The 27,462-nt window shown below is 45.9% G+C and overlaps 11 protein-coding genes across 11 annotated transcripts; 3 read left to right on the top strand and 8 right to left on the bottom strand.

Moving 5' to 3' along the window:
- Nucleotides 1-174: 174 nt before the first annotated feature.
- Nucleotides 175-1,017, bottom strand: TREMEDRAFT_61798 (uncharacterized protein; the record flags this gene model as incomplete). The annotated part of the gene is made up of 1 exon (XM_007004119.1): nucleotides 175-1,017. The coding sequence occupies one exon, from the start codon at nucleotides 1,015-1,017 to the stop codon at nucleotides 175-177; it is 843 nt and encodes a 280-aa protein (XP_007004181.1).
- A 352-nt stretch (nucleotides 1,018-1,369) lies between these two features.
- On the bottom strand, nucleotides 1,370-2,095 carry TREMEDRAFT_61797 (uncharacterized protein; the record flags this gene model as incomplete). Its single annotated transcript, XM_007004118.1, has 2 exons — nucleotides 1,370-1,450; nucleotides 1,610-2,095. The coding sequence occupies 2 exons, from the start codon at nucleotides 2,093-2,095 to the stop codon at nucleotides 1,370-1,372; spliced, it is 567 nt and encodes a 188-aa protein (XP_007004180.1).
- A 599-nt stretch (nucleotides 2,096-2,694) lies between these two features.
- Nucleotides 2,695-5,960, bottom strand: TREMEDRAFT_68443 (uncharacterized protein; the record flags this gene model as incomplete). The annotated part of the gene is made up of 10 exons (XM_007004237.1): nucleotides 2,695-2,819; nucleotides 2,906-3,065; nucleotides 3,232-3,576; nucleotides 3,743-3,885; nucleotides 3,932-3,995; nucleotides 4,086-4,320; nucleotides 4,529-5,324; nucleotides 5,374-5,602; nucleotides 5,639-5,791; nucleotides 5,838-5,960. 10 exons carry the CDS (start codon nucleotides 5,958-5,960, stop codon nucleotides 2,695-2,697), a joined length of 2,373 nt encoding a protein of 790 aa, XP_007004299.1.
- A 440-nt stretch (nucleotides 5,961-6,400) lies between these two features.
- On the top strand, nucleotides 6,401-8,610 carry TREMEDRAFT_43654 (uncharacterized protein). Its single transcript, XM_007003928.1, has 4 exons — nucleotides 6,401-6,753; nucleotides 6,818-7,023; nucleotides 7,069-7,215; nucleotides 7,260-8,610. The coding sequence occupies exons 1-4, from the start codon at nucleotides 6,529-6,531 to the stop codon at nucleotides 8,539-8,541; spliced, it is 1,860 nt and encodes a 619-aa protein (XP_007003990.1). The 5' UTR covers nucleotides 6,401-6,528; the 3' UTR covers nucleotides 8,542-8,610.
- Nucleotides 8,611-9,296: 686 nt separating this feature from the next.
- On the top strand, nucleotides 9,297-10,889 carry TREMEDRAFT_73699 (uncharacterized protein; the record flags this gene model as incomplete). Its single annotated transcript, XM_007004303.1, has 5 exons — nucleotides 9,297-9,588; nucleotides 9,824-9,828; nucleotides 9,894-9,958; nucleotides 10,006-10,081; nucleotides 10,158-10,889. The coding sequence occupies 5 exons, from the start codon at nucleotides 9,297-9,299 to the stop codon at nucleotides 10,887-10,889; spliced, it is 1,170 nt and encodes a 389-aa protein (XP_007004365.1).
- Nucleotides 10,890-11,343: 454 nt separating this feature from the next.
- Nucleotides 11,344-11,916, bottom strand: TREMEDRAFT_61793 (uncharacterized protein; the record flags this gene model as incomplete). Its single annotated transcript, XM_007004117.1, has 3 exons — nucleotides 11,344-11,712; nucleotides 11,770-11,843; nucleotides 11,898-11,916. The coding sequence occupies 3 exons, from the start codon at nucleotides 11,914-11,916 to the stop codon at nucleotides 11,344-11,346; spliced, it is 462 nt and encodes a 153-aa protein (XP_007004179.1).
- A 598-nt stretch (nucleotides 11,917-12,514) lies between these two features.
- On the bottom strand, nucleotides 12,515-13,057 carry TREMEDRAFT_61792 (uncharacterized protein; the record flags this gene model as incomplete). Its single annotated transcript, XM_007004116.1, has 3 exons — nucleotides 12,515-12,673; nucleotides 12,707-12,762; nucleotides 12,820-13,057. The coding sequence occupies 3 exons, from the start codon at nucleotides 13,055-13,057 to the stop codon at nucleotides 12,515-12,517; spliced, it is 453 nt and encodes a 150-aa protein (XP_007004178.1).
- Nucleotides 13,058-13,361: 304 nt separating this feature from the next.
- TREMEDRAFT_61791 (uncharacterized protein) lies at nucleotides 13,362-15,040 on the bottom strand (the record flags this gene model as incomplete). Its single annotated transcript, XM_007004115.1, has 5 exons — nucleotides 13,362-13,583; nucleotides 13,676-14,002; nucleotides 14,048-14,721; nucleotides 14,771-14,921; nucleotides 14,975-15,040. The coding sequence occupies 5 exons, from the start codon at nucleotides 15,038-15,040 to the stop codon at nucleotides 13,362-13,364; spliced, it is 1,440 nt and encodes a 479-aa protein (XP_007004177.1).
- A 704-nt stretch (nucleotides 15,041-15,744) lies between these two features.
- On the bottom strand, nucleotides 15,745-17,610 carry TREMEDRAFT_61790 (uncharacterized protein; the record flags this gene model as incomplete). Its single annotated transcript, XM_007004114.1, has 7 exons — nucleotides 15,745-15,797; nucleotides 15,840-16,078; nucleotides 16,214-16,413; nucleotides 16,457-16,745; nucleotides 16,795-16,986; nucleotides 17,111-17,538; nucleotides 17,584-17,610. 7 exons carry the CDS (start codon nucleotides 17,608-17,610, stop codon nucleotides 15,745-15,747), a joined length of 1,428 nt encoding a protein of 475 aa, XP_007004176.1.
- A 2,413-nt stretch (nucleotides 17,611-20,023) lies between these two features.
- TREMEDRAFT_43650 (uncharacterized protein) lies at nucleotides 20,024-23,331 on the top strand (the record flags this gene model as incomplete). The annotated part of the gene is made up of 14 exons (XM_007003927.1): nucleotides 20,024-20,144; nucleotides 20,281-20,354; nucleotides 20,666-20,730; nucleotides 20,829-20,873; nucleotides 20,927-21,026; nucleotides 21,255-21,299; nucleotides 21,346-21,460; nucleotides 21,653-21,852; nucleotides 21,974-22,045; nucleotides 22,091-22,170; nucleotides 22,275-22,335; nucleotides 22,385-22,513; nucleotides 22,713-22,811; nucleotides 23,035-23,331. Exons 1-14 carry the CDS (start codon nucleotides 20,096-20,098, stop codon nucleotides 23,329-23,331), a joined length of 1,431 nt encoding a protein of 476 aa, XP_007003989.1. The 5' UTR covers nucleotides 20,024-20,095.
- Nucleotides 23,332-23,585: 254 nt separating this feature from the next.
- Nucleotides 23,586-27,454, bottom strand: TREMEDRAFT_29362 (uncharacterized protein; the record flags this gene model as incomplete). The annotated part of the gene is made up of 10 exons (XM_007003756.1): nucleotides 23,586-23,902; nucleotides 23,952-23,967; nucleotides 24,014-24,144; nucleotides 24,203-24,364; nucleotides 24,482-24,787; nucleotides 24,904-26,134; nucleotides 26,304-26,500; nucleotides 26,670-26,885; nucleotides 26,934-27,119; nucleotides 27,424-27,454. The coding sequence occupies 10 exons, from the start codon at nucleotides 27,452-27,454 to the stop codon at nucleotides 23,586-23,588; spliced, it is 2,793 nt and encodes a 930-aa protein (XP_007003818.1).
- Between the last annotated feature and the right edge of the window lie 8 nt (nucleotides 27,455-27,462).

Below are 27,462 nucleotides of genomic sequence, written 5' to 3'. Positions count from 1 at the left end.
ATAAAGACAGAGTAAAACAAGTGTGAAATTTTCTCATAAACAATGTGAACTTGCGGGCTTTGTACGTGAGTACAATGGTGAGTGATTTGTGAGCTCTCACCTTTTCGATTCAAGGAGCTCCACCGGACAAGGAAGAACAAGTAATAATAAAGCTGAGTAAGCATGTCAATTTCATCACGAGATTGATAAAACTTCGACAGACCCCATAGTAGTAAAAGTAACATCTTCAGCCCTGACCAACCATCCTATCTGTCTATCACAAGTCATTTCAAATTCTAGATGAGGTAATTTGTAAGCATTCTCATCATCCCAATAAGTCCCATCGAAACCGACGGTGATTTGTACACTTGAAATGTTGGGGGTTGTAGGTTCCGTCATTGTCGTTACTTCTGACCATAACCTATCTGCTTCAATCATAGATAAAGCCATAGATTGTCTCCATTGTTCTTTAACCCTTTCCAAAGAATTAAGAACAGTCGTACCAGCTTGAAGTACCAATTCATCCACATCTGCCTTCCTTAATTTCCATGACCGTCGCTTTTCACGTAATTGTACATTAAGTCCGTTAAACTCAGTATGAGTAGCGTTTACGAGATTTTGACGTGGTGCTTCTATCCTGACTGGAAGTTCAACATCAAAACTGGTCTCATCATAAGTCGCTGTTACGTCAACTATACCGCTGAACATGGGTTGTGAAGGGAAACCAGGTAAAGAAGGATGTGAAAAGGTATAACTTCCAGAACCTCGTTTCCAAGAAAAAGAAAATCGTAATTCGGACGCTTTCCAAAGATGAACATTTTGAGATTTATATGTTTCCAATACGGATTGAAAGTTCTTGAAAAGCTCTGAACGGAGATTTGTTCGGAATTTAGCATTGAGATGACTATTGGGGTTTGAAATTATGTGACTATCATCGAAACGCTGTTGAATACCTTCGGACCATTGTAATTCCAAAGCTCGAAGCCGACTTGGAGGAATGACAGTTATCATATTGGATGGATCAGACCAGCTAGACATTATGAAATACGTCAGAAATGATCCCAGTATAAAGCAAACTCCAGGTGTTGAGTGGATGAACGATACAGTTGGGGTAGAAGGAATAGAATTATTTGACGTATGATCGATCAGTGTCGAGTTGACACATGTAATTGGACGATACAACACTTATGTATGTCGACATAACCGAATTGCACGAGGTCGGTCAAAGGATTAAATACATGAGAAGCGAACGAGGTCGCCCAAACACTTAGGGACCTCGTGTGGTCAAAGGAACTATACAAAGATATAAGCGAGGTCGGTTCTCGATAAAAGGGGGTTATCCTGGTCGGAGCAATGTGTTGAAACGAGGAGCGAATTGAAAGGAAAGCGTTCAGATGAGATGGTCTCGAAGATCGCTGAGTAGAACTGGCCAGAAACATCCCCCTAGTGAACATTCAGTATCTTTTATGATCTGCATAGTGTGGAAAAGCCCGATCAGCAACAAATCATTTACGAATGTGAGTCTTTGTCAAAGAAATGTCAAAACTGTCGCTTCTCCCCTGCGCCTGATACTCATTCCATCGATTTGATTCCCACCACTTTCCCTCTCGAGCGTCATCTTCATGCTCACTCTCGGTAGGTCAACAGCACATTCGTTAGCCCAACAAACCCCATCGAAATGACTCTTGATTATTATTCTTTCCACTTCCTCCCCTATCGTCTTCAACTCGATCTTCACCTCTGACCATAGAGTATCTTCCGTGCCGTCCAAAGTTTGTTTGATTGATCTACCCCATTCCGTATCCACGTCAGTCAGATGCGTCATCACGATGGTTTGAGCATTGGAGACCAACTTGTTTACGTCTCTGGTGGTCATTCGCCAAGCCTGTCGATTAGGAATCCACAGTTCTTGAAGTTGTTGAAATTTCGCATTCGTCGCTTGAGAAAGACTTTGATATGGCGCGGAAATTTGAATAGGAAGATCAATACTATTCAGGACCATTCCATCATATGTCGCCCCTACAGATACGATACCACTGATGATGGGTCCTTGAAGTTGGTCTGCCGTCGATTGAGCAATGTAAGTATAATTTCCTGACCCCGGTTTCCAATACATGAAAAAGTGGAGATTTGATAATTGCCATTATTTGACATCTTGAGAATTGTATGATTCTACAACCGATTGGAGTGCTGCGGATAGCTGGGATTGAAGAATTTGACTCAATGTAAGTTCAAGATCAGAATCGTATTTTGTGATTATGTGAAAGTGTTCAGACTCGCGGGAGAGAGCGGAATTCCATTCCTCAGTCAGAACGGATAGTCTACTCGGAGGAATCGCGAAAGAGATATCTGTTGGACCGGCCCGATGAGACATGTGAATTATGCTTGCAGATAAGATTTGATGCGTGAAGGTGATGAAGGAAAACGAGGGTTATGATATGATGATGATCCTGTTAACACTTGCGAGGAGGAGATGAACGGAGTTTGATCATTCAAAGGAAAGGATGCCTCATATCAGAACACGACGAGAAAACACATGTCGCAATGTCTCGTCAGAGCAGATCGGACTTTATTAAATATGATGGAAGCCCAACGAGACCGGTCTCATCTCGGATGAGGGGACAGATGTCGTGAGGTGTCAGTCCAAGTTTCCCATCCCAGGATAATTTGCAAGAGTCGAACCTATGTCCCTTTGTTGACATTTCGACAACGGGGTCACAATATGATATCGAAGATCCGAACCGATCGATCGTCCGAACAACTCGCCAGGATCAATCCCCCCTGTTCGCCTTTTTGCGGTCGGAAAGCCAGTCTGTTGACGGGGAGCCACATGACAAATACTATCCCATCAGCCATCTCCCACATTTGTCAATCACTCACTTCTTGTCGAGTTTCAAGATCAGTGTGATCTCGGTGAATGTATTACACAGAGAATAGATTTCTATAGTACCGTTCTCTGTCCCAACGGCCAAGATTGAACCTGATGGTGAATCCGTAAAGTCAATGGCGGTGGCAGCTTCGGTGAGTTTGATACTGGCTACTTGTATCCATTGATCTTCCCCTGCGGAAGATGTCCATATTTTGACCTGGAAGAATCAGTGTTATTCCACGAACAAAGTATATTGCCGCCATGAAGAAGTGCAGGCAGCAGCGAAAAAGTAGTTTCTCAACTAACTCAAATAACTTCACACATGTATAGTAATGAGACCACGGATAAGTAGAGGTAGGAGGGCAGGGGTAATCCAGACTGACCGTCTTATCCCGCGAAGCAGTAGCAAACCCTTTCCCATCAGAAGTCCAAGCACAATCCAAAACCATCCTCCCATGAGCCTTATCCTGAGCCGCACAAGGGTCGTATGTCTGTCCATTGGACCGTTTGAACATCCTCCATCCTCTATCTCTTGAACAAGTGAGGATCCTCGAGTCATCAGGACTGAACGCGATACGGGTGATGGTGAGTGTATGACCAGTGAGCGGAGGACAGACAAGCTCGGAAGTGGTACTGGATACAAGACGGACGACTGCGTGTTCGGCAGAGGAAGCACGGCAAGCTGTGGCTATGATTTCACCAGAGTGGGAAGCGGCGCAGGTGACCAGCTGTCGGTGAGCGTTCCATCTGAGCAAGGGAACTTTGGACTTGTTGAACGTAGAGCTATCGACATCCTGCAGGGAAGCGGAGAGCCTACAGTCAAGACAGGAGTGACGGGGAGGGGGGGGGGGGCAGCGTGTGGGAAGGGGGAAGAACTATGAGAGCTACACCTACTTCATACCCATGTCCATAAACCTTTTCCACCTCCGGCCATAAAGTAGAAGAAGCCAACTCGTCTTCAGTGGGAATCTGAATGAAAGCTTTCGAAACGGAATGTATCGGTTCATTAGCAGTCGGAGCATCTAATGACTCTAGCTCTACTTATCAGCTGACTATTTTTATGTTTCTGGTCGTCCAACTGACCTTTCCCGAAAGCTCTGTTGGAGAGACCCAAGGGAGGAACCGTAGCCCCTTTAGGTCTGGCGGTCTAAGATTAGCTCAACACAGTGATCGTCATATTAGTGACACAGAAGTTGCAATACTGATTATGGTGGGATTGAAAATGAGCAGTATTTACCGGATCAGATTGAATGGTCGAGCTAACTCCTAGAGTATGGAGAGATTCCACAAAACCTGACGGGGCTTCGAAAATTCTCGTGACTTTCTCATCGGCGGTACTTGCGAATTTAAGTGGATTGAGGAATACACAATCAGTCATGTCGTACCCGTGTATCTGAGGACGAGCTATTTCGGCCCATCTTTTGGCTCCTGCTATTGATGTTTCCGCGTGAATACGTGAAGTCTGGTCAGATCTGAAATGTCAATATCTGACCCGTCCGTCAAACAATATGACGAAGAAATGTACCAGGTTTCGGCTTGGAGGTGAGAGGGGTGGAAGGGGAAGACAGGAAATGAGATTTTTACCTATCTCTTCCGTCGTGGTACGGGAAAATATATAAAATGAGTGAAACATATTGGAAGGGAAGCGTACGAGGATATGTTGTGAACATTTTTACTTACCCGACGGACAAAAGATAATCCCCATCCACATCCCAAGCAACAGACTTAACATCCCCGAAATGTCCAGTCAACCCTACATCCGGCTGCCAAGTTTCCGGTTCAGACGAAATCTTCTTCCATCTCTCAACCCCTCCATTCCATCCGGCCGACATGACACCATTTCCATCTTTTCCCCATACAGCTCCAAAGACTGCCAACCCTTTCCCACCTAAAGCACCGAATCGATGGGCTGGGATCCATATTCCGTCGTCTCCTTCAGAAGGTTGCCAGATGATCATAGAGTTGTCGCTTGCCGTTGAGAGTAATCGGGGTGGTCTCAAGGGTGATTCAGAAGAGTCCAAAGAAGAAGGTATGGGGGACCAATTGAGATCGGTCACTCCACCTTCATGTCCTACCAAAAGAGCTTCTAGGGTGATATCCCATTTCCCTTCCTCCAAACTGAGTACATGGGCTTTGGTAGATATTTGTGTTGATCCACCTTCTCCGGCAAGACGTCTCTCGAAGTCGTCTAACATTTCGAGACTATTGATATTCCCATTGAGATCTGAGAATTTCTTCGTTGGAGAGATACGCCATAGTCGTATGAATCCGTCTTGAGAACCTGAGGCAAGAAGAAGGTCGGAATTTGTTGTGGATGATGATGCTGTACTTGATGAAGAGGATGGGTAAGACGTAAGAGAAAGAGAACGGACCCAGTCTTCGTGTCCTTCCAATGATAGGGAGTGGATAAAGGCATTGTTTTGATAAGTGTACACTTGAACTCGACGATCCGTACAGCCAACAATTAGAATAAGAGCTGAAGAGTAAGCAGTCGTCTTCTCACATAGTTCCGAGAAGTCACTTACCTTTAGTCCCAGGAAGATGCCCAATAACCAAATCTAGTGGTAATTTACCTTTAGGATTGATAGTTTGCTTCAAGATAGCTTCTCCTTCTGAAATATCCCACAACTTGACAGTCCCATCTGAACCCCCAGTGAGAATATGTCCTTCAAGATTTCCTTCGCTAGGTGGGATTCCCAAAGAGGATATAGAAGAAAACTCATGTGCCATAAATGTGAGATCACATTCGTATGTCTTGTCATGAGCTCACATCCCTCACGAGCAGCTCACCTGGTCTTGTCTCAATCGCCAAGTTTTGACTTGCCCGGCAGTATCTCCACTAACGAAATCAGGTCGATCATTCAATTTATCCAAAAACTTCAGAGTGGTTATATCGGCTGTATGACCGGAGAGGGTTGAGATGACGCCAACACTTGGTTCAGCCTATGATGTCAGTCGTGAGAGAAGTGATGTATGAGTAGTTACTGACTTGAGTATCCCATAACGCTATGACTTTACCGGTCCCTAGGATGTAAAGACCGGAAGAAGAACATGCTGAACATGAGGAAGATCGATTGGCTCCTGTTGATATGTATGAAGTAGAAGCTTTCATACTTGACTCGAGGGGTACATACAAGTAGGTTGTTCAATCGCAGACATTGCAGATGGTTCGAAATTCGTTGCCCAGATAGACGGAGTTCAATTGCATCCCCGTTTGCCACATTTCTCAAAAGGTGCCATCGCCTAAAGCTGTTCGAGACGTCGGATACAAATCAATTTTACGAATAGTTTTGTAATCGAATCGCATGTTTGTATCCGACCTCCCTACCGCCGAATCCAGACTTAGCTGTGACACTTTGTGCATGTTCAGTTGGCCAGTTGCAGTTGCCAGTTGGGGGTGACCAAGAGACGTGATCACCAAGGCGATGAATGCCGTTGTCTTGACGATCGATCGCTTTCCTTTAAATGAAAATGCCACGTCATTGAGTATTCTCCCGTTTCTCATTGGTCAATTTCGTCTGATCGTCGTTTCGCCTCCAAATTCACTTTTCATCTTCCAATCGTTCGATCTCTACTTAACCTCGTCCATCTCTTTCTCTTGCCTCCCATTCTTTTCCCTCTCACTTTGTTTTCTTACTCTTTACCACTCATCGATCCATCGCATTCAACTCATATCCATCATGCAAGTCACCTCGCTGCTTCGTTATTCCCACGTCTGTCCCTTCCTCGGTCACTCCAATCCCAACCAGCTTCGCGCTCTGGCCAACGGCGTTCATGGCAATGTCTCTTCTCTCACAGCCACAGCATTCAGGTGTCCCATGATGGGCCCCAAGCTCGCCTCCATGGTAGCTACTCGATCTTACGCCTCTGTTGCCGGTAACAAAGAGGTGGAAGAGATGCACAAGGTGAGTTTCATTTCCGTGACCGGTCGCCCGATGTGGTAACAAAGGTGGTGATGCTGATTGTCAGTCCAAGGATATTCCTTTCGACCCTTCCTCGGCAACTTCTGAAAAATGTCCACATGCCAAAGCTGCAAGTGATGCTGCCGCTATGGCGCAGAAGGAGGCGGATGCAAAGGCCAATCCTGCCACCGAGCATGCGCCGACGCACGAGAAAGACACTTTCAAGTACACAGAGTTTTATCAAGGAGAGTTGCATAAGAAGATCGCGGACAAGTGAGTTCAGTCATCAGACTGTTCACTTCTTCGGCTGACACACAGATCGTATCGTTACTTCAACAACATCAATCGTATAGCCGCCAAATTTCCAGTGGCGCATACTGCCAATCCCCAAGACGAGGTCGACGTCTGGTGTTCCAACGATTACTTGGGTATGAGTAAGAATCCTGTGGTGCTTGAGACGATGAAGTGAGTTGACATCATGGTGACTATCTGGCAGAACTGACGGGCAGACGCACTCTCGATCGATACGGTGCAGGTGCGGGAGGAACCCGTAACATTGCCGGCAATGGCGCACTTCACATGTCACTCGAAAATGAACTTGCATCCATCCATCGGAAGGAAGCTGCTTTGGTCTTCTCCTCCTGTTACGTCGCCAACGATGCTTGTCTGGCTACCATCGGATCCAAGCTTCCTGATTGCGTCATCTTTTCCGATGCCTCGAATCACGCATCCATGATTCAAGGCATTCGTCATTCAGGCGCTAAAAAAGTGATTTGGAAACATAACGACATGGCCGATCTCGAAGTCAAGTTGAAGTCTGTACCGAAAGAAACACCGAAGATTATCGCATTCGAATCCGTTTACTCGATGTGTGGTAGTGTCGCACCTATCAAAGCTATTTGTGATCTCGCAGACAAATACGGTGCCATCACTTTCCTCGATGAAGTACACGCAGTTGGCATGTACGGTCCAAGTGGCGCTGGTGTCGCTGAACATCTCGATTTCGAAGCTCATCACAGCACTCGTCGGTCTGGAGCGTCGGTCAAGGGTAGTATCATGGATAGGATTGACATTATCAGTGGTACTCTTGGGAAAGCTTGGGGTGTTGTTGGTGGTTATACCGCGGGATCTGCCGATTTGGTCGATGTCGTACGGTCTTACGCTCCTGGGTTTATTTTCACCACGTCACTTCCACCCGCTGTTGTTGCCGGCGCTCAAACCTCCATCGCTTACCAAAGGGAATTCATGGGCGATCGTCGATTGCAGCAACTGAACACTCGTGAAGTCAAACGACGACTGGCCGAAATGAGTATACCTGTGGTACCAAACCCGAGTCATATCATTCCTGTCCTTGTCGGTGATGCTCAATTGGCAAAAGAAGCTTCGGATATGTTACTCGCCAAACATCAAATCTACGTTCAGTCCATCAACTATCCTACGGTCGCTAGAGGGGAAGAACGTCTCAGAATCACGCCCACTCCTGGTCATACGACTGAACAGATCACTCATTTAGTTTCTTCCCTCGACACGGTGTTCAATGAGCTCGAGTTGAAGAGAACCGGGGATTGGGCGGCAATCGGAGGAAGGGCAGGTGTGGGTATGGTGGCATCAAACCCGGTCTTGCCGATCTGGAACGATAAACAGCTGGGATTGGAGGATGGTACTGCACCAGAGAGATTGGAAGGTGGGAAGAAGAGCGTGGTGCGGGTGGAAGCTGTACGGATCGCGGAGAAACGTCTGCATCATTTGCTCGAACCGAGTTTGGTGGGTACGGTGACTGCGGCTGCTTGAGCTGTCGTAATCGGCTTGTCACACTTATGTAGTGTATGAGGGTTTATGCAATTATTTGTGCATGGTTTCAAGCACCCATGTGTGTGAATTGTTACCTGCCGTAAGAATGAAGCGATTATCTATGTCTGGAATGCTGTCACCGAGAAAATAGGATTCTTTTCCATTCAGGGTCATACACGTGCTTTCCAAACTTGGCAACTCGCCGTTTTCATACTACTCAACCACACCCTTATCTACTTCTTCTTATATGAAGTATTACTGATGACTCTATGACTTGTTTGGCTGTCATATTCCTATTTAACTCTCACACTCTGTCTTTCCCTTTCTTTCTGACACGACAGATACGAACAACCCTTTTGGAGATAAGATAGAAAGGAGGTTAAAAACCCCCTTGGGTTCTCCTGAACGCCTGAAAGATCTTCGATATCATTCGGGTGACCTTTGTTCGGGTAGACGCGAATCTGTAGAGATATACGATTGGCTGGCTTCTTCTTCTCCCTTCTCTTGTCTCTTCTCTCTTCCTATAGCCCTATTCCTCTCTTACTATCCCTCTCTTCCTGTCCTACTCTGAACTCTTCACATCGACTATCGCCTCTGCGTGTCTTCAAGGGAATACCACCAGTCAACTCTCCAACCCATTACAACTCTCCCACGACAATCCATCTCGCCACCTCATTCAATCACACCGTTTTTCTCGACTTAATGAACCTACAAGCCTACGAATAACCCTCAAACCGTCAAGAATCAAATTCAAAATGCCCCACTTCTCTTCACTTCTCAACCTCCCAATCCCATTAACTCTCCCCATCCCTCTATTCATCATCTTCACAATCACATACCTATCTTTCGCCCCTATGTTCAAGACTGAAAAACAAAAAGCTTATATACTTTCCACTCTAAGTTCAGGTAGTATGACATTGATTTCTTTACCTTTTCTTTATACGTATTTGACAAAAGGTTTCGGGGTGGTTATGGAACAAGGAGAGATGGGTTGGATGTTGGTTTTAGGAAGATTTGGAGTAACTTTTTTCGCTACTTATTTAATTGGTGAGTTATTTCTCCTTTCAACTTCAACTTCTTCCCTTTACCAGCTATCATGATAATCTTTTCACCATATGGATCGTCCACGATAAATTTTTATCTCTTATGAGCGTCCATTATGATTTCCTTTCTTACGTCCACAATAACTCTTCGCCCCCTCATGAAACCCCACTATAATCCTTCTGCTATGTGGGACTGTCAGAATGATGATGCTTGTGAGAGAATGAGAGCTGACTCATAGCTGATGTGAGTTCCAACATTCTTTTCAGTGACTTGGTGGAAGAATGATGAGTGAAAATATTGATGATTAGCTCGTCCTTGGTTGGATATATTATAGAAATCAGGTCGGACTTCTTACTGGTTGGATACATCATCTGTCAGTTTACCTCAAACAACTTTATGAGAAGGAACTGACAGAGAAAGATGTTATATAGCTTTGATGGGTTACATCTTAACAACTCGACTGAGTCCTATTTTCCTCATTGCCGCATCTATGGAGGTGAGCTTCCTCTCTCCATTCCCCATACTCACACCCCTTACTTGACTGATTATGATGATACACTAACCAACTACAGTTACCAACTTTCGATCTAGCCATATCGAATCTGTTCCCTTCAGTCCGAAACGATCTTCGATTCCTTTCCACATTTTTCATCCTTCGCATTACCTTTCATCTCATCTTCCTACTCGACTGTCTTCGTCCTTCTTCCCGAACAATAACTCATTCTTTTTCGCCGGGTATATTCCTCACTTTAGCTTTAATCCTTCATATATCTTGGTTCCGAGGTGGTCTTTCCGGTTATCTCAAACGTCGTTCAAAATCTTCATCTAAACCTCTTGCTTCAATCACCGAACCGATCATATCCACCGCAACCATTTTGGAACCAAAGATTGAAGATTCAATTTTACCTTCTTCTTCTTCCTCTTCTCCTCCAACACCGGAAGATAGTCCATTGATAACTCCTCGTACACCTAGTCTCACACCTTTCACTTTACGAGATAGTTATCTTTTACCGAATTTACCTAATTTACCTCAAATCACAATGCCAAATCTACCTACTGTATCTATCCCGAGTCTGTCAGAATTGACAGCTTCAATTCCTAGACCAAAGGGTATCAGTAAGGAATTAGGCTTGGGGTTCAAAGATGCCGTCAGGAGTAGATGGGAAGAACAGAGAGAAAGGTTTGTGGCTGTTAAAGAAATGGGAATGGGGATGGATCTATCAAGTTTTAGCGCGATGGGTATTAGGAGGAGAAGAAAGGCGGAAGAGGTGGAAGTTCAGGTCGTGATGGATGAAGAGGATTGAGGTTTGTTCTGACTTGTCAGCTTGTCGGTGTGTTATCGGGAAAACGACGGTAGAAGATTACGAATTTGGGATTCTTTGAGTGTCAACGTTTGTATGCTGAGACTAGTAGTAGTCTATAAATGCTATATGTCTTACTATCCCATGCTGCGAGCTGCAGACTGGTCCTATGCTATCAACATAATGTACAAGGCCGATGCACGCACGCTTCACGCAACTTTCCGTCGGAGTTTGACCAAAACTATGGAACGCGGAAAGGGCCATTCGTTTTTTTTTTTTTTCCGGAGAATTTTTTTTTTTTTGGAGACTACCTCTACATCTCGATGATCTCGATGAGGTTCATCGAGATTGATGGTTGACTTCATGTCTAATCACTGACCTCGTCATCTTTGCTTCTTAGATGATCCTCATCGAGTCTCTCATATCTGTGATTTAGTACTGCATGCATGATCGTGATCTATCGACTGTCAGGAATCTTAGCGTATACTTTCTTCCCTCTTTTATCTAGTACTCCACCTGACCGAACAGCTACTCTTGCCACTAACTCCATCGCTTCTTTTACCCTCTCTGCTGCAGCCTTCCTAGTCGCTTTATCCGTCTTATCAGATTCCACGACGCTCATCACAGCCCGAATTGTCGAAGCAGCTGACTGAAGACAGAGCATCTCCGCCATAGTCTCTGCCGAAGGAGCAAAAGAACATTCGCCAGCACAACATACACATTTGTTATATGTTGGCAACACCACACATTCTATGTCCGCCTTCTGGCATCCGAAACATCGGTGTACACCCTCGAACAGCTTATGAGCAGGGTCACGCTTTGCCTCCTAACCGTCAGACAGATTATTACCAAGGCCTAAAGTACGCTGTCATGGCTCACTCACATTGATCTTCTTCTCGCGTTTAGCATTGCGAGGCAACCGGGGACTAGAATTCGTCTCAGTCTGTTTTCGCTTTGCTATGGTCTGGTCAGTGAGGTTCTTTGTCGATCTTCCTCAGCTTATTGGCTCACAGGGAGTCACGGGAGGCATGGCCACCCTTCACACACAGTGATCCACACAAATACTGATAACATCAACATCGATTACCTCCATATAGACCGAACCTGACTATGCTGTACTCACAATTTCTACTGACTTGAGGTTTGTTCGTGGTGACCACTTAGATTTGTATTGTGAAACCTTAATACAATTGAACCAATCTAAAGCAAACAGGATTTTCAACGACAATGTCAACAGTATGATCAGCCTCTCAATGAACTTCATCGAGATTGTCTCATGTTGCTTCCGTCCTTTACCGCGTGACGGCCTCCTTTGGTAATTTTACGTTGAGGACCTTTGACAGTCGATGATCCTCATCGAGATGGTTAGATCTATCAATTTTCTTGCAGGGATCAGGCTAAAAGAGTCACTTTGCTTTCACTTCCCAATTCTTGGTTCTTTAGCTGAGTACTAAGGTCTTCGCTAACCTAAGCTGTGACCTGCTTGAGTCTGGTACTCTATCGTAGCTAATACCAGTATCTAGTAGCAGCATGCAGCGCTAGCAGTATAACAAGAAGCTCACGTCACAATCTCAATGGTGGGTCATTCATCCTGCTTCGATCACATAGGTTACTCTGGTCCAATCCACTCATTCCTCTTCCATGGAGACAGTAGGGGTATTCTCAGGCGTAATCTCCTTCACAGGCGTAATTCTCTCTACTTCTAACATCTCCAACTCATCTTGTTCCTCTGCAGCTTTCTTTTCTGCCTCCTCCCGCTGGCGTAATCGAGGCCACATGTCGGCTACCTTTGTCTCCAGCAGGCGACTTTCTTCACGCACAAATCTCAACTCTTCCTCAGCGTTCTTGACGAGCACAGCTTGGGCAGTTGAAATATCTGAAAATGCACATGAGCTACTGACCCCTCAAACATCAACTCTGAGCATTGGCTTACGTCGGGTGGAGATATGATATAAGAGGTCGGTTAGACTCCTCTCATGGTTTCCGTTCTCCCTCTTTCTCATTCCTAATTCTTCCATTGCAAACATACGGGGATAATGCGGGAGACTTTCCCAGTCGTAGTCTTTCTCAGCGGGCTGGCTTAGTCGTAGCGACTGGGATTCGTTTATCATTACTGAAATCCATTCGATGAGCTCATCTGTGCTCCAGGTCGATTTGTCAAATTGGCTCATTGTATACTGACATCAGTGACTCTCACCATCACTGGAAGCAACTGGTCACCTTGGAATCTCTTATTTGATGTTATATCAATATTTGCAATGCGAGAAAGAACAGGTTAGAATGCATCATGATAGACAGGACCTGCATTGAGACCTGTTCTCGAGGGCGCAACATTGCAAGTCCCTGATGAGTTGGCTGATACCATTGTTGAAGCCAAAGATCCAAGTCTCAATGAACTCGATGAGCCTCATCGACAATACTTTATTCACACTGACCTTCATTCAAGTTACGACCTTCTCTGCAGTCGTGATTCTTTCAAGTCTCGGCCGGGTCGGCCGGAGGTGGAGATGTCAATTGACAATCGAGTATCTCGATGAAGATCATCGAGATTATGTAGAAGTGACCGAGAATTTCGCCAAACAGTGCGTTGTTAGGACTTATAGTTGTCAAACTCTCCCTACCGAAACAGCTTGCCTTGATGTATGTATTGCTCATCCCGATGAGGATCATCGAGATCAAATACTCTTTGACAGTTTTCTTCACTGAGTCCAGTTTTTATTATATTATTGAAGTGCCTAGTATAACAACATTCATTCCGGAATTACTGACATATGTATCTTATTACCTACCTCATCCACAAGACATCCACCTCGAACCCCGACAGTTGCCAAATGTTCTAACGATTGGGTTAAAGACTCCGTGGCTTGAACTCTTGCAGATTTCTCCACCTTGTCAGTCTCAATTAGCCCTAAGCTACCTTCTAACCCGCTGTATACCTGCTGCAAGAGTGTCCGCTCAAAATTCGACTGTGTGGTCGGTGCTAACGAACATTCTTGAGAGCAGTGGATACACTTTTTCTTCCCGGGCACCACCATACAGTTGAGATCAAGAGATTGACATCTCCAACACCGTTTGGTGCCCTCATGTATCGTGACATTGTCTGATTCGGCAACAGCCTGTGATCGATGTTAGCTCAAAAGACAACAGACACACGCACGCACTTGTTCTCGTTCTCTTTGAGCGTCACCCCTCTTTCTCCTTTTCCTTTCAGGCTCGAAATCTTCGTCTCTTTGTTCCGTATCGTCTAACCCTGCTGATGACGGCCCATGCTCCTCAAACTCCACTTTTCGAAGGGGGCTCGAAGCCTCACGCTCTCGTCTAATGGTCTCCGTGTCTTCCATGACATCCTCACTTACTAACAAGACCTGTCCCCTGCCAGGCTCATCACTGCCGGACTGAGCTTCGAACCCATCTTGCTGCTGATTCTCTGGCTCTTTCAATGAATTTTCGGAGGCTTGTGGAGGTACCACCAGACGTACAACCAACGAAGAAGACTGATTATTTCCCTGTTGTGGCGGAAGTGAGTCATTTGCCGCAGAGGATGCAATCACAGGCCGAGACAAGGAAGCCATGTTGTCGGTTGTTGGCGTTGTCGCAGCTACATCTTCCACCATAGAGGCCGTAGAATCTGACACGAGGGGGGTCGGTTCGGCAAGCATGGGTCCTACATTCTCGTTCACCACAGCTGGCTCGGCAGGTTGCGAAGGAATTTCTGTCGGCGTGGTAGGGTGAGGGGTGTCTTGATGCTCGATTTCCCCCTTCTCGGACTCGCTGTCGTAATGATTCATCGACAGGTGTAACCGTTCAAGACCTCCTGATGGGACAGACTTAGCAGCTGCATCATCAATTCAGTTCGGGCCTCCCCGGCCGTTGATCTAACTCACACTCAAAAGACTCAGGTGTATCATCAAGTTCACGGGCTAACTCTTCAGGCGATTTTGATACCATCAGTGTCTGCTGAGTGGAGCTAGGACTATTCTGTTCGTCTTTTCGTTTCCAGAATTGTGTGATCCCACCGAGTCTGCGCGCAGAGATCTGACATCTCGTGAGCACACCCCTTGACCTATCTGATATCTGACAGTAATTACCTTGTTTACCTCCTCTTCGAGATCTTCCTGAGCAGTGGGAGTACCGTCTTTCATGGATGATTGCATTCTGTGTTAAGAATCTTATGTGAATTTGCAGCAATCAAGGTCAACGGTAAAAGTTATCAACAGCAATAAAACAAATATGTCACATTTAGATGATCTCGTTACCAAGCAACACAGCACGCCCCTTTTTGGAAAGGTACGAACAATCTCGATGAACCTCATCGAGATTGTGCAATTTGAGTTAAGTGTTTCATATTTTCTCCGGATCCGTAAGCTGTCCAAAGCCCCTTCAAAGGACCTTTCAAATGTGATGGGCGGTTGAGGGCCCAGTGTATTCAATAAAGTCGATGAGTATCATCGACTTTATTAATTATCCGGTGAGTTTCAGTCAGTATTGTCACAATTGTTCCATTGTCAGTGCAGCCCGCAGATGTCAGGTTGAAACCGAACCCAAAGGGGGTCAAGCAGTGCTACCGGAAGCGCAACAAACAGCTTGATGTCGATGAGGGTCATCGAACTTACGCAATAATCACTGATTTTGAGATAGGTAAGTTGACATACAGAGATTTTTCCGGTCTGCTATCAGAAGCCAGAATGGCCTTCCGCAACTGTCTGTATTAATGTCGATGAACGTCATCGACTTTTCTGCAATAGAGCTTAGTAGTGGTTAATCTGAACGAAATACTTTCCTGTGCATCCTTAAAACAATCATCTACGTTACTTTGGTCAATCTATCCTAATTTTGATATGTAACATCTTTACTTCAATCACAAGTCGGAAGGCAAAACCGGGGCCTTGCTGGTCGAACGTGTCGCCCGACCTGAGAGTGAGTATTGAACAATTCATGCAAGCGCTCACTCACGGTTGGACTGCGAGGAAGATCCTGTGACAGGTGCAGCCACTGAGCTACTTGCCAATAGCTGTTCATCGTCTCTCGAAGGCAAATGAGTGGGAATAAAGTCAAGCTCATTCTCTCCGAACATGGAGAGAATGAGCTTCTGAGCAGCATGACTCCCGTCGTACTCGCCGTTGTCAGAATCCTGTTCGGTGCCAGACAGGGCGGCTTCACCCTCGAAGATGTCAGAGAGAGGGTCTTGGGTTCTGCCAATCAGTGAGTTCTTGGTTGCACGAGGTCGCTTCTCGATGGAAATAGGAAATGGAGAGAGACTGATCCTTGCAGCTGAGCGACGGGTACGATGACGTTTCTTGACCACAGGAGGAGATGTCACGACTGACTTGGGAGCAGCTCGCCTTTTGTCCTTTCCGGAACCCTCTGTCCTGGATCTCTTTGCGAGGGGTGTACCATCATTGGAGCCTGGGATCTCGATAGGACGATCGGGGTTCATGCCATCGTAGGCGAACGGCGTTGGGGTTTTTGGTTCTGCTTTGACCGCAATAGTAGCATTCCCAAAAGGTTCCCTTTTGTTTTTGCGTTTCTGTTAATCAGCTTGCTAGATTGCCAGTTTGTACAAAGCTTACCTTGGAGCAGGCACGCTCATGGTCATTGACAACATCAGAGTCAAAGAGATTTCCACACTTCGAGCATGCCACCATCAGTCCATCCGATTCCACCAAGGCATCGTCCTGGGGGCTAGGGGCCACAATCTCTCGCACTCGGCGCGAGAAGTCCATACCGGGATGATTCGAGTTCGAATAGATTATGGCGCAAGGCTGTTTAACGTATATTTCCGAGAGATGTTGACCACTGATACCCCCAGAGTCACCATGCGAGATGAAGTAAGTCTGAGTACGAGACAAGGCGGCCCATCTGACGACGGTCAGTGTCAATATAACATAGAGATCAAGTTGAGACTCACGAAAACCCATGGTTCACAAGCAAGGATGTATAATCGGAGAAAGCTGCTCGAACAGCTTTCTGCACCTCGGCAGGTCCGTCTTCGCGAGCAATAGGAGAACATGCTACGACAGCACCCATGCTTTCACAGAGGTCCCAGATTAGGTCGAACTCATGTTTGCCTCCAAACTGGAATTGCTGGAAGCCGATGAGACTTTTATCAAGAATCAACATAATCTGGGCCCTGTCAGCTTACTTAGCAAGGATAGACACTCACCCGACGACTGTCGCCCAGCCTTACCATACCTTTCAGACCCTTTTGGCTACCAGAGACTGACCTAGCAATGACGGACGACCCACTACGGGAAAGGCCTTTGGGAGCACCGATCCCGTTGCCGCGATTGACGCTCTGCAGCCGTTTGATGTATGAGGGAGGGTGAATCATCTCAGATGCTTCGGGGTTCTGGGTCGAGTAACGATTAGGAGTCTGGACAGCATCTAAGCCCTCACCAAAGCCCTGAACTGGCCAGGTGCTATTCCCCGGAGGGATATTGACACCTTGCAGGACTCCATGGGTAGGATAATTCGCAATCGACCCCAAGGGGGCCGATCCACCTGAGAAGCTGGTGGTATGAGGCAGTGACAATGTGCTTGCCGATGACGGAGTTGCCGGAATTGGGCCTGATGACGATTGTGCAGAGCCTTTATTTGCTACTGCAGCTAGATCTCGGATTGCCTTAGTCAGCACTTCAGAGAGAGTCGCCAGCTTCTTCAGCAGATTGGACGCTATCGAAAGAATTCAAGCACTCACCGCGGCTTCAGATGCTGAAGGATCCATATTACTTATTCTGTTATAGTCTCGCTGAGGTTATGTAAGTCTCAAGATGATTTAATCAATCTCGATGAGGATCATCGAGATATGTTTATTTTCATCTCATCGAGCGGATGTCAACATCCGCTTCCGGCGTTTTGCGGTGTTGACGGTTGGTGGCATCTCTCAGTCTCGATGAGGATCATTGAGATTGACAGATTCTCAGGAAATTCACGGAATTGATGCATAAAAGTTACAAAATGGTCTCCATATCACAGTTCCTCTAATTCAGCTCGGGAGACAGAGGGAAATCTCTCACAGATTGTATCCAGCACGGCTTCGTAGGTGTTTATGTAGCGTTGTACGCCAAAGTCATCGGCAACGGGCCAGGGGCTGCCTGCCACAGCTTGTATGTGATGAATAAATAGATCGGAAGTCATGAACTCGGCGATATCTGCATTTCGATCCACAACATAGTCGATGACTGGGTCGAGAAGAACGTAGGGATCTCTCTCATGCTGTTGATGAGTTGCACGTGTATCAAAATGGTCGATTCCATAGTCGGCAAAGTTCCGCTCTCTGTGTGCCCGAAATTCGTCATCATCATCCTCGTCTCCCAACAGGCGGACAGGTTCTTTGAGAGGATCAAATTGCAGCTGCAGACAATCTATCATCAGCAGGACACTGTGTATAGAAGCCAGCAAAGAAACTCACTTCTCAGCCAGATCTTCCTAGGCGAATTATGCCGAACTGTTCTTATTCCGTGACGATTCCACCGATTTGCAAAAAAATCCAGATGCTCATTGATCATGGGTAGAAAGCAGAAGTGAAGACACCACAGTTGGATCGCCTTGTCAGGATTGAGAAGTGAGTTGTCTTGCATGCTTATGAAAAGCCTGCGATAGCGGTTGGTACACCATCGCTGTAGATCCACCCAGAGTCGTTCAATTCGCTGATTATGAACCGAGGGACCTTGGATAAATGAACCGCGATTGAGACCTACGACGTTAGCCTGTTTCTCGATGAGGATCATCGACATCCGACGAACCTCGCACAGATTCCATGGCCTTCTTCACATCCCAGTTCTCTCTCCCGTGATCAGCCCGAATTCTGTTAGGCCAACCGTAGTCACGCGTGGCTTGGCTGAAAGACTCATATACGGTATTTGCTCGATTGTTGTCACTGGCTTTGAGGAAGGTGATCATGCGAGAGAAGCCATCAATGCCTCCGTGGATAACGATCTTCCAGGGAATGAGCTTATGATGACCATCGATATGCCACATAGCGTTGACACAAGGAACAGAGTACACTCTTCGTATCATAGGATAAGGTGCGATACCGGTGTTGCCTCGATCCATATGCCTAAGGACTCGCCGCAGGTGATCCCGACGAACGCGAACACCAACTGCTTCGAGGCCAGCGTGGACCCCCTTTTCCCCTTCGTCACCGCTGCCGTACTTCAACACATACAACACCCACTGCTGATCAGCAAGCTGCTACGAGATGACATACGGGTTGACATACACCGGCTACATCTTCATCGGAAAGTTCAGGAAAGTCCCTCTTCGCAATGGCCATCTCCTTTCTCCTACGTTTGACTGTTCGTTCGCTACATCCAAGGAACTCCTTGATTTCGCCATCGGTAAAGCCTTCCCTGCACAGTTCCAATAGGATAGCCGTATCGATGACCAATCTACGCACGCCAGTGCTACTAATCTCCCAAGATCTTCCCGGAGGAGCAACGGGGTTCCCAATGGACCTCAAGTGACGATCTTCGACGATTTCAAGGCGGTTCAGTATGTCCTGCAGATATGCGCAGATCCTCAGATACAAAGGGGGCGGTAGATGGATTTCTAGGTCACGGATGTCTAGAAGGAGGCGAGAAATGTTATCGATATGAGTGGGGAGTTGATCAACATCAAAATTTACAACACCGTTGTCATTGAGGAAATTGACCACGGGGATTGTGTAGTTGTTGACATTAGACAGGACTACCTGATAATCCGCAGGAGTCATTAGCTGATCCTAAAAGTCAATTAGAGGCGTTGAGATTTGGTGAGAACCAAAGGAAGTTCAGCTCACCATGATGGAAGGCAAGCAGACAATGATCGAGAGATGAAACGATATACAAGTAAAGTCAAGAATTGATAGTGAGACATGTAGCTGTTGACGTTATCTCAAACGTAATGACAGAATCTCGATGAGCTTCATCGAGATTGTTGTTTGATGATGATTACATGGATGGTTGTCTGAACATGGAATCGACCACAATCTCGATGAACCTCATCGAGATCATCGAGATGTAGAGGTAGTCTCCAAAAAAAAAAAAATTCTCCGGAAAAAAAAAAAAAAAACGAATGGCCCTTCGCGCGGGCCATACAAAACCTCGGCCTCGACCAGAGCCGACGTAACCACCACTCTCACTCTTTTCTCCCTTTTTCTTCTTCACACCACATATACTCCTACAAGATATCACCTTTGCATAGTACAAGTACTACAAGTCATCATCACGATGAGACGATTAGGTGTTTTATTATTACTTCTGACTTTGTCGGAATACGGTCAGTGACGATCTCTTCCCCAACCCTTTACCCCCTTCTCTATCCTTCTTTGTCACATCTGTTATTTCCACTCACGATGTGAGAAGGAGAGTGAAGTGAGCTTGGAGATATGAAACGTTGTAGCTGATATCACCAGTCTTAGCTCATAATCATCATAATATCACAGAGATCGATACTTCAGTACCATTCGATGCGATCATTTATACGCATGTAAGTGAAAGTGATATTTTCTTTCTCTTTAATTCCTTTCCGTGAGAACGAACAGGATGCGCCCAGTGTTGTATATATGGATCATCAGGATATTGCTGAAGAGATACTTGATCGTACCCTTCAAGTCACTGAGAATCAGGGGGAGTCATGTGTAGGGTGGTAGTCATGAGCGAAGAGAACTCATTTCTCTGTGGAATATGATTTGATCGTGGAAGAGTATCTTGGAGAAAGTGTCATCCACTTAATGAGTCGACATGGTGTTTGGAAAGACGAAGAATGGTGATGTTCAACATGAAACTGATAAGTTTTAGATGTCATTACAAACTTTTCTCTGGGGAATTTCTTTCCCTATAGGTATGGTATTAGGATTATCAAAGTGAGTTTTCACTCCCTTTTCAACCTCCTCCAACTGGTCGTTTGGTCATACATCCTCCTATCGAATCTGGTTATCTCAACTCAGCTTAAATCATGCAGCTTTGTTCATTATGATCAAATCTTGGGGGAAGAGGGAATAGTGAGGTAGGTGGTATTTTGTTGACGGATGATTTGTGAGATTATCAACTAATCGTTAGATCTAAATATCATGTTCCTTTACAAAGCGTTAATGTCGTCTTAAATTACGCGGGTCAGTGGATGGGACATCATCATGGTGGAAGACAATTTCCAGCTACCGTGAGTGATCCTTCGCTATTGTCCCCTTCCCTCTCTTCTCCGCTCTCCCTCTCTTCTACCCTCTCTCCTCCAATCTCCTCCCCCCTCCCCCCTACCCTCTCTCCTCCAATCTCCTCCCTCCCTCCCACCTACCCTCTCCCTCCTACCCTCTCCACACCTCTCCATGAAATTCCAATTTTGAGCTATCAAGGGCACGACACATATGTGTACGCTTGGTCTGACATTTAGGTTCATGGTATCATGGCTCGTATCCTATTCTGGACAGTTCTCGTGGTGAGTACACAAATTCCATACAATATTCAATTTGCTGAGAAAGCAGCAAGCAGGTTTGGGAATATTCTTAAAGCTTCATGTGTTGGAGAAAAACGTGAGAAAATGGGTGGTACCTGTTCATTCGGTCATTGGAAAGGCTTTCCCTATACTAGGTTGGACACGTAAGTTTTTCGTCCTCATAAACTCATTCCCGCTTCTTTCTTGTTCACTTTTACTCCTCCCTCACTGCCATCATCTGGAACATGGGCTACGGCGCCAGTCTTAGTGTAATCTCCCTTCCGCTGTCGCGCGAGCGTCACGTCGAATAACTTTTATTGGCCACCAGAGGAGATAGATCTTGAACTGACCGCTAGAAATGCTCTTTGGCGTCGCCACAGCTTTAGGTTACTGTCGTGGTGGTGATCTCGGTCAATGTCTCGCACACTACATAATGGGCTCTGCATTCATCGCCTACGCTGTCATATTGGTCATCATGCTTAACCTTGGTGGACATTGGTTGGAGAGGATAGGTTGTAGTCAAGAAATGTTAGACAGTAGTACTATAATGGTCTGGGTGAGTGTTTTCTCTTTTCACCCCTCCCCCCGCTCGTTCGGAACCATCTCATGTTACTCCATGCACCGATGTCATAGCGAACCGTCATAAAATGTCAAAATAAGAGCGCTGACCCGCATAGGGCATCGTCAATACCTTCACGGAACATCATGGTGGAGCATGGAGTCATAAAGATATGCAACATACCATGCTGGTATGTCTCATCTTGTACCTCTTTCTTCCAGTCACTGATATACAGGGCGTATTATGGTGGACAGGCGGAATGTTAGGAGTGTTTCTCTCACGCAAAGGTAAACGATCTTTCGTACCTGCAGTCATGTACGTTCAATTTTTTCTGATCTGTTCCTCAACTCGCCGATCACTCTTCGTCACTAGTTGAAGGGATCTGTTCAGTGCAACTTAGACTAAAGCTGATTGGACAGAATCATCATGACTGGTTGGGGTATGTCAGCACATGAACAAGCTTTGATGATTTCTTCCAAAGTGAGTCATACTGTTCAAAAGCATGTCACAATGGACTAATTGAATGAAGATCCACGCTTTGTTTGGTTATGCTCTTATCGCTGCGGGAGTATTGAGATTGGTAGAGATTTGTTTCGTTTTGAATGATCAAGCTACACCTCATGGTGTTATCAGGGTTTTCCAACATTTACCTCCGTATGTGAGTGGTGATATCTATATCAAACACCACTGTAATCCAATATTTCTCCACATACATCATCGTCGATCTACATGCTTGCTTCAAAAGTCTCTGTGAAACATTGCTGTATTTTATCCACTTTCGTACTACGCGTATAATTAAAGCGGATTTTTGGGTAGAGAGATATTGTGACCAAGAATGAAGATCAACTAACGCACAGCTATTGGTACTTGGTGGAACTCTGTTCATGTCAGCTACAGACGAAGAACTTCGTAATGTTGATAATCTCGGTATTGACCATGTTTCCTATGCTCTCTTTGTGAGTCGTCGTCGTCGTCGAATCATCAACACCTCATTCTCTTTTCATATATTATTCTAGTCCCGACCATTTTCACCCAAGACCCATTCTCGCCCATACGATATCCCATCAAAGTACAACAAAATCTCCATGTCTTGTCCAAATCCCCTGATCTCCCGGAGACTGACTTAATCCCTCATAATTTCCTCGCACAATCAACTACGATCCCCATGCTGACTCACAGGACTTCTCCCTATCTTTCCTAGTCTATCTCATCATCACCTTCCTCGTCCATCTCTATCTCTCCACAGGGGTCAACTCTACCTCCGCCGTCCCTCCTAACGCTGTGGAAGAAGGATACTCGAAGATACCTTCAAGGTCAAGAAGACGAACGTCAAGGACAGAATCGGAAGAAGGTGCAGAGGTTTATGAACTTACTGAACAAGATGATGATGAGGATGCTACCAAGATAGGACATGAAGATGAAGTTGATTGGATTGGGAGACAAGGTCCAAGTAGACTGAATGGTGTACGAATTTGAACCAGTTTTGCTTATATTCCTTTCCGTTTATGACTCATCTCGCTTCAATCTCTCATGATCGCCCCCCGTGTCTATCTTTCTCGTCACTTCATTGTTGTCTTTACGGTTTTAGCTCATATCGTTTCATCTCTCCATCTCTCCACAGCTGTAAGTGTGATAGGTTCAAAAGATACCAAAATATGTTCATCTGTTGTCATGCATCGTTTTCTCATTGGTTCAATGTACATAATTTATTTGTGACATGTCAATAAACTCTACCAAAGCTCACATCGATCTTCTTTCTTCGGTCGCATACCCGAACCTACTTTACAATTCCAAGCTTTAGCAAACTCTCCATTGTTACGCAAAGTCCCAATGGTTCTCCATTGATTAGGAGAATGAGGATCGGTTCTTATTCTCTGTACGGCAGCTTGAGGTCTTATAAGTTGAGCCCAGATCCTCGCAAATGCTATAAAGAATAATTGTTCGTCTGAGAATTGTTCAAGACCCGGAAGAGCTATTGATTCTCCTGATTCCTTGATCTTATTTTGCCAAGCCGTATAAGCTTGTGCAAGACCTGAATCGGCTATATCTATTTATCAGCTAAAGCCCTGGCTTGTCACATCAAAATAAGAGCTGACCTTCACCATTTGTCAACTGTCATCGTCAGCTATAACGAAAAGACACAAGGGAAAAGACGGACATTACCATTCACATAAACTTTATTACCGGATTGATCAAGAACCCAATAATGACTGTATTGTTTCGAAACGCATTGTGCGCGTTCTTCGAAAGCTTCCACTGTAGCGTTTGACCACCACTCTCTTAAACGACCTGGGGATCAGTGGGGTTGGCCTGATTTGATTGGTTTGAAAGAGGGTGGACCACTCACCATGTTCATCATATTGACTACCGGAATTATCAAAAGCATGTGTCAACTCATGAGCCGCAACAGAACCAAAAGCGCCATATTTCAAGTGATCAGGCCATGCGTGCGAATAAAAAGGTGGATTGAGAATAGCAGCAGGGAAAACAATCTCATTATCACTCGGAGCTGTCGTCAGCGTATCTCCACTATACCCCTCCGTTCTCAGATATCTCGGTGGAAGATTACACGTGTTGAGGCTCGACTAGGGGACGGTCGCTTTGTTGATAGTCAAGAACAACTCACAGAAATAAGCGTTGACAGTCTGTGGGTACATATCCCAACCACCCCTATCTCTTTGTCTACCAAGAGTCAACCAAGTCCTGCTCCCCTCTACCAACGTCGAACTGATCACAGCACCGAAAAAGTCTCCCTTTTCAACAATCGTCCTCCCGTACCAACGCTCCAACGACGCAGGGTCGGTGGTATTGGGAAACGAGGGGTAGCCAACTTTGGGAATGATAGCTTCAGCTTTGAGTTGAGCAGCTTTTGCCGACTCGGCATCCATCCACTTGACATCGGGTAACTTGTCATGGAACGCGTGGATAATTGCTAACAGTCAGCTAGCCGCCAAGACTAAGGGGTCAGATACCAGCTGAAGTTATACCAGAAGTCAAAGACGAAAGGGCAGATATGAAGTAGAGCGACGGTCAGAAAGTCATACTCACAATTGATGATATCCTCAGCATCGGCCTTCGCCTCTGGGGAAAAGGTTTCCTTGACGAATTCTCTACCTACAATGAAACCCACAATGTCGTCCACACTGGCCAGACACACATCTTCCCTGTTTTCCGGAGTTCCCTTCTTGATACCTCTCAAAACCTCGTTCAACCTCGTCTTTTCCTTTCGCACCTCTACGTTTGGCCCCAATGCCCCAGCATAAGTCATGCCTAGCTTCATCGCGAAGTAGCCACCGAGGACATAGTCCGGAGTCTCATGTACCAGCTTGGTCACCGCCTGAAGATAAGGAGGATGGGTTACTGTGATATTTTCTGGGAATGTGCGGGGGGACATGGAAGCGAGGTAGGTAGGGAGATCAAAGAAAGGTAAAGCCTTCTCAACCTTTCTCGTTTCGTAAGGATTGTAGGCGAAATGAGGGTTGAAAAGGTATTCTAGATCGGCGCCAGCTCGGACCAACTCTCGTTCAAATTGTGCGACCTTGAAAGCCAGCCTCCTGAAACGTTCTTCCCGTGAGTCCCCATGCTTGGGAGGTGTGGGCTTGCGAGGAGGGGAAGTCTCGCCATCCTTGTCAGGCCATGGCCAAGGCCACTGCGATTCTTCTTCATCGGCGAGTCCCACGAACTCGTCAACCTCAGTGAGGATGTCATCGAGTAAATCGCGTTGTTCGAAGTCTGAGTTTTCGATGGTCGACGTTGCGGTGACATGAATAAGGAGTTTGCTTAGTACATCGACATACAGATCGAAGATGGGCTTTTCTTCGTAGTATTCTTTGGCTGGTAGTCCACCGAAGGCTTGGTACAACCACAAGCTCTGCACTTGAGGATCAGCACCCCCGACATCTCCTTCTATGTTGAAATTGAGTAGAGCTTCAACCCCATGCGAGTGAAGGAAGGCGAGTGCGCTGGTGATACGATCGCGTCGTTCAGGATCGAACGAGAAATTATCCTCATCATTTAGACTAACAGCGAGTGGCATCGGACGTTTTGACCAAGTGATGGGACCGGTCTTCCTGGCGTCACGATAAAAGTTCATCTTTTCCGCAGCTACGAGTAAATCTGGAGGTAGTGTGTAGTTTTCGTTCCAGTCTTCTGACCAATCGGAAGATGAAGTCAAAGCATCGGTATCGACTGATACGTTGACGTCAAGAGGTCCAAAGATATCCAGAAGTTCCTCGAGTAGGTTTGATAAAGGTTTGATGCCGATGTCATTGAGCGTGTCCTGTGAAGTCAGTCCGGTTTCAGGACATCTCCGACTCTCCCCGGAGGGGAAAGAGGACTTCTCCTGTTCCCCCACCCCCTCCCTCAGTTTACCCTGTTGTTGATCGAGTCCGGTGAAAACGATGTGAGGGTGTCAAAACAAGCGGGCAAGAGACAGAAGTATTACTGACCGTGTCCATACAACTGGAGAAGGCAGCCTTCACTTTGTGAAGATTTCTTTCCTCTGGACCAGCATCTTTAGGTAGTTCGTCAGGAATGGCATTGATGACTTTCAGCAATACCACCTTACTGTCATCTGCGACTGCGTTGAATGATCCGTACGATGCTCTATCCGGAGGAATGCTATGAGAAGATGACCATCCGCCGGCTAAATAGTCAGTCTCTTGATCGGGAATACCAGAAACATTCGAGAAAACACCCGTTTCAAAGATGGGAGAAAATGCGTTCATGCTCAGGTAGATTCTATAACGGAAAACGGTGACGGACTTACATCTGACGAGGGTGAAGCGATGAGACGAGGAATTGAAACTACTCACTAGCATATTCATAGAAATCCTCACAAGGATCTTGGGTAGTATTCATACTTTGTAAAATACCCGCACTCAACAATACACATTGTGGAGTGATACAAACATTCCGATCAGGTTTCCCAGTCGGAATAGGTACAGAAGAAGTAGGATTAGTTGAAACTGTAGTAGTGATGGGGTTTTTGGTCGTAGTGATAGTTCCTTGTGGAACGGTGATAGTCGTGACTGTTGGTCGAGGATCAATTGTGGTAGTTATGATAGTATCTTTATTACCACCTTTTGACCTATTCAAAGCTGATTGTGATCCTGCGAATAAACCGATAAATGTCGAAGTGAGAATCAATAGGATGATACTGATTAGACCGAGGAGTTTCTCAAGTTTGGATATTGGTCTTGAGGGACGATAAATGGAATCGAGGAAGGAAACATGATTATCGTGGTTGAGCAAAGGTGCGGACTCTTTGGAATCAGCGTTCAGTGTTTGTAGCATTCTTGAATGGAATGGCTACTGTCAAGCCTTACAGCATGTAGCATGTAGCAGATAGCATCTGGCTCAACAGATGAGAAGGTTGAATGTATAGAGTACTGCTTCTAGATACGACGAACTGGACGGGAATATGAAGTCGGTTGGGGCATGTGTGTAGAACAAAGGATACAAACGAAGGAATGTAAGATATTTTGACTGGAAGAGTGGGGAGTGGGGATATGCCTCCAACTTTTGACAAGACGAATGAGTTAGGAGAGGAACCTCGACAGAACTCACCTTCATCCGTCGACGGACGTGGATCTGCCATGATAGTCG

The sequence above is a fragment of the Tremella mesenterica genome, assembly GCF_000271645.1.
Source record: "Tremella mesenterica DSM 1558 unplaced genomic scaffold TREMEscaffold_4, whole genome shotgun sequence".
Taxonomy (NCBI): domain Eukaryota; kingdom Fungi; phylum Basidiomycota; class Tremellomycetes; order Tremellales; family Tremellaceae; genus Tremella; species Tremella mesenterica.
Note: the sequence above shows the minus strand (reverse complement) of the source record. Positions and strands in the feature narration are given on the sequence as shown.

Excerpts from the sequence above, each read along its gene's own strand:
- TREMEDRAFT_43654 (XM_007003928.1), top strand. The coding sequence starts at position 6,529 with ATGCAAGTCACCTCGCTGCTTCGTTATTCCCACGTCTGTCCCTTCCTC. Across the intron at positions 6,754-6,817 it reads AGGTGGAAGAGATGCACAAG|TCCAAGGATATTCCTTTCGA; the intron begins GTGAGTTTCATT and ends GCTGATTGTCAG. Across the intron at positions 7,024-7,068 it reads CATAAGAAGATCGCGGACAA|ATCGTATCGTTACTTCAACA; the intron begins GTGAGTTCAGTC and ends GCTGACACACAG.